Source organism: Amborella trichopoda, chromosome 2, assembly GCF_054954075.1.
Source record: "Amborella trichopoda isolate Santa Cruz 75 chromosome 2, AtrichopodaSantaCruz75HAP2 v2.0, whole genome shotgun sequence".
Lineage (NCBI taxonomy): Eukaryota > Viridiplantae > Streptophyta > Magnoliopsida > Amborellales > Amborellaceae > Amborella > Amborella trichopoda.
In genome coordinates, this window is record NC_142337.1 from 17,161,642 (window position 1) to 17,166,473 (window position 4,832).

At 41.4% G+C, this 4,832-nt stretch overlaps 1 protein-coding gene across 1 annotated transcript; it reads right to left on the bottom strand.

Moving 5' to 3' along the window:
• Positions 1 to 343: 343 nt before the first annotated feature.
• LOC18445736 (5'-adenylylsulfate reductase 1, chloroplastic) lies at positions 344 to 4,144 on the bottom strand. Its single transcript, XM_006855866.4, has 7 exons — positions 3,953 to 4,144; positions 3,453 to 3,593; positions 3,217 to 3,346; positions 1,854 to 2,202; positions 1,492 to 1,629; positions 1,019 to 1,330; positions 344 to 937 (listed from the first exon to the last, which is right to left on the bottom strand). Exons 1-7 carry the CDS (start codon positions 4,020 to 4,022, stop codon positions 707 to 709), a joined length of 1,371 nt encoding a protein of 456 aa, XP_006855928.1. The 5' UTR covers positions 4,023 to 4,144; the 3' UTR covers positions 344 to 706.
• Positions 4,145 to 4,832: the final 688 nt, after the last annotated feature.

A 4,832-nucleotide genomic window follows, 5' to 3' on the forward strand; every position in this document is an offset into this window, starting at 1 on the left:
CTGTGACGGTCCACAGCTGAAGTACTTCGAGTTATCTGATGCAGACTATGTGGGCAACATGAGGATTTGCAAATCAATTACAGGGTACATATTCAGCTCGGGGTCAGAAGCAATCTCTGTGTAGCTGCGTAGCAAATGGCAACTAACAATATATATTTCTCCAACATCAGTTGAATGCACAACATTTAAGGTAACTCTAACTCAGAGCTGCATACAGTGGATGCAAAACTTTTGAAGTAAGATGAGGAGCATGCAGTCAGACTATATTGCAATAATGAGAGTGCCATAGCCAGCTACTTTGTGTCCGAGTAGGGCACCGGCTCCTACAAATGATTCAAAGAGATTTCCTCAAGAGATTTTGGACTGCATATAATCCCTTAGTTCAAACTTCAAATAACACAGAAATGAAGGGGGAAAAAAATCCCAGGCGTCAATCCTATAAAAGGAACAACGCCCAGGATTAAATAAACATGTAAACTATTTTCTTCTCCCATAGAAAATTGAAGTCAAACAAAATTGGGAAATAACAATGGCAGTAGACAACAAGATAGCAGTAGAGCTTCGGCCCAAATGTTTTAAGCAAGCTTTTGCTTGCTCCTTAAAATCACTAAAACACAATAGGCCTCCTATGTATATCTCAGAGTTAACCGAAGCTAACCCTCAATTCATTTATACACAATCTTTTTGGGCAGCCTTCACATTCATTTTACTGGAGCGCTTTGACAAAGGAGAGCAAAGAATCAACATCGCGCTTCTCAGAAGCATATTTGATGGGTTTGGAGGAGTGTTTAGGGAAGAAAAGGATGGTAGGAAAGCTTCCCAACTGTAATTCTCTCTCAGCAAATAGCTTCTGTTCCCCATCAGCCCTGAACTTCGCCACTTTCACACCGGATCCTTCAAGTTTCTCCGCCAGCTCCATATACGCAGGTTCCATGGCCTGCAAGGTATAGCACGAAACAGTTAGAGAAATCATGAGAGAGAGAGAGAGAGAGAGAGAGAGAGAGAGAGAGGGACTGACCTGGCAGAAGCGGCACCACGGAGCATAGAGGACAACCAGCCATGGCTCCTTCCTGCTCTGTAGTTTAGCCAAATTCTCCACCCCTGTTCTGCTCAAGCTCAACACACTCTGTCCTTTGAAAATGTCATCCGCATCAGCCACTCCATTTGTAGAGAGTTTATTACGGCTATCTTCAGATGCCTGCTCAATGTTGCCTTTGTGAAGGCCACACTCCTTGGCAGTAGCATCCTCCCACCACCATCGCCCTTCTCTCTCGTGCTGACCAGGCAACACAGGCCTCGTGCAAGGTTCACACCCAATCGATACGTAACCCTGCAAATATGCCCAGCACCAAAGTATATCATAAGCAATACAGAGATACCAGTAGAGCATCATCACATTAGAAAAAAGAGAAATGGAAAGATATACCATAAGAGCATCAAACAAGGAAAAAAATGGAAAGACGTCTTAAATATTTTCTGAAGCTGGTTTACCTGAGAATGCAGAGTGTTTACAGGGACATTCATGGTGCGAAGGAAGTTCCATATGTCCTTCCCCTCCATGCTGGCCACCGGATTCCATTTAATCAAGCTCCCAGCTCCTCCATCAATCCCTTCAAACGATGGATCCACCTTCATATGGTAACACCGAAATTCAGTCACAAAACAAAGAGAAAACATAGGCAACTCAAGATTTACAATGCAAAGAAATTGGAAGAACAATGGTCCCCATTGTTAAATTGGGGCACAAACTTTGGGATTGAGCCAATCTGCTCAACTCAATGCCACTATGGTTTCAAACCCAGATTAACAAGAGTAAACTTCTACTTGAAGAGGGAGATCAGTGGTCACTGTACCTGAACAACAGGGATGTGAGCACGGGTTCCAGGGGACTGATCCTTCCTCTGGCCTGTGATCCAGGCCTTGAAGCCCTTGAGAGCACGCCTCAGGGGCCGGACTTTCCTGACCCTGCAGCACTCCTGGTGGCCATCCTCGTAGAATGAGAAGAGGCCCTTTGTGCGCACCAGGGCCTGCACCTCCACTGCATCCGGGAACATGTACTCGATATGGATGCCATAGTGCTTCTCCACAGTATCGAAGAATCTATACGTCTCTGGGTTCAGCCTACCAGTGTCAAGGCTGAAGACTCGGAAGGGCCGGCCTGTGAGTTTCGCGTATTCGATCAGAGCGACATCCTCAGCTCCACTGCAAAAAACCCCAGTCAAGAGCAAAGTTTGCAACTTTTTATCAAGAAAACAGTCACCAGGAAACAATTAATGGTCATTTATTTGATACTCATGTACAAACATCTGTGATAATTCTTTTGAAGGAAAGATCAAATTACCATCATCCTAGCTTACACTGCTAAAAAAAATCAATCCAAATATATTTCATAGAAACATTCTCGGTTTTTTGAAAGGGCTACAGCTCTATCAAAATAAGTAAAGCCTCACCACATAACCCATCCAAAATTGCAATTCAAGCATTGAGAAACTTTTACATCGATCTTCTCGGCTTGAATATCACGGTTGTCAAAAAAAAATAAGATTTCAAGCTGTTGCGAAAAAAAAAAAAAAAGATTTCAAGCTAAAAAAATAGTGGATGTTTTAACAAATTGTCAAGAGAGCATCCATTTTGCCCTAAAAATTAAATGGTCAAAGATTTACAAGATTATAATGATTTACAAGATATTAAAAATTGATTTTAGAGCCATCGTGTATTGCCGACCGGACGTGCTTTCAACACATGTTGCTTTATTTGGTCTCATAGAGCCTAGACCTTGCAGAAACTTCATCCTTTCTCTGATAGAGTAGGGTAAGGCTTCAGCCCTCACCTTTTTTTATCAGGGCCAGGCTGAACGGGGAATAGATCGGGCCCGGCCTAACCTCGGCAGGTTCTCAGCTGGGCTTAGGCCGGACTCGACTTGGCCTCACCCGGCCCCATGCCGAGCCTAATTCTTTAAAACATGCAGGGGTAATATTGTAATTCCAGAAAGTCCGGAGATCTGGACAAGTTTAGAGAGGGATAAAGAAAGTATTCTATCATCAAGATGATCATTAAACTCTGTGCACACGTATCTATCAACGACCACAGTATAGACGCCTGTGATTGAGAATATTTCGACGGTGATTACGCTTGTGATCACAAACCCTTTTTATTAGGCTCATAAAGAACATCTAAATAATGTTTCCCAAAAACAAGAAGAATGTAAGAGTTCACCTGAAAGCAATTGCAATGTCATTGCCAAATCTGGCAAGAGCCCTGTCCATGATTTCAAGAGGAGAAGCATTCTTCAGCTCTTGGGCCAACTTCTCATAATCCTCCTTGTCTTCCTCATCTTTCTCCACCACTGCAAAAGCAAAATCATGCATTAGGGTTCAGACATTGCACCCACCTTCGAAGAGCTGAGCTAAAGTCCCAAATTTGTCTTGGGTTAAGAAATTCAGAGAACAAACCAGTCGGTGTTAGGGTCGCAGCAGAGAGAAGGAAAGCATCTCTTCTTCTCGACCTCGCCTCGGCAGAGAATGGCTTCAATTTATGCCTTAAATCAATTTGGGGAAATCTAAATTGCTCTGACTGAGACACAAATAGAGGCGCTGAAAAATAAGGAACAAGAAAACAGCAAGTCAGATAAATAAATAAATAAACCCTAAAAACTAAGAATTGCAAAAGAGAATAAGTTAACAACTTAAGAAAGTTAACATTCCTCCTAGAGTAGCTGTTAATACGATTAATAGAAACTCTGTTTATAGCCATTTCTGTACATTCAATGTACTCTACAGATAGAGGAACAGATAGAAAATAAGAAATCGAACGTTGAGATTGTTCATATGGAAATTCTCCAAAAAGCTAATCACAAAAGTGTTTAATGGAACTCAGATCAATGGAGAGAGAGGGAGAGAGAAAAAGCTGCAAATTAGAGAGAGAGAGAGAGAAAGGAGGGGAATTTCCTTACATTTCACTTCCTTGGAAACTAAGTGAGATGAAAGAGAAGTTGAAACTGCAGCTGAGGCAGAGACCGCCATTGCTACAACAAAAGGTCAACTTCTGATAATGCTCTCACAAAATGAAACCGTAATACCAAAAGAAACCCTCTCTACAAATCGTCTTTTGCAAGTAGCAATCAACCAGGATCAAGCTCTCTGTTAGAGAGCGAGAGAGGGGGGAGGGATTTATGAATACAGAGAGAACAGGGGCCAAGGACTTGGTTCAATGAACCTGGACGCTATTCCGTCCGAGCGAAGTTGGGGTCAGCCGCCCTTGACGGTTTGTACACGTGGCAAGCAGTAGTTTGAGGTGGTAAATTGCGGGGCTCTTGCGAAGGGCCATGCGTCACTTCTCACGCACAAGGGCCATGGCCCCACCACCAAAGCTTAGGGCCTCAGATCGGCTCGTGGCATGGGACCCGGACGCACCTCGAAGTCCTTATCGGGTCTTCTTCATCATGAAGCGGTTATTTCTATTAATCTAAAATAAATATAAATTGGAAAATAAAGGGATTGGTAAAATTTATTAGAAGAAAATATCATAGTACTCCATATTTTTAAATTTTATATATGAGGTACTTTTAAGTTTTATATATCAATAGACTCAAGGTATCAAAACATATATTGAACTATAAAAATGAGTAAGCTTTTTATTGTTTTTTCTATAGCATAAAAGTTTTATCTTCCCCTTATTATTTTATTTTTAATTTTTTTTATAAATTATTTTGTCACTAAATTTTGAACGTCCATTCCTCTATTAAACTCGCACTAGAGAAAAATATTAAAAAAAAATATTTTCAATAAAATAAAATAACCAAGATACCCCTAAAAGTTTCAAGAGATATTTTG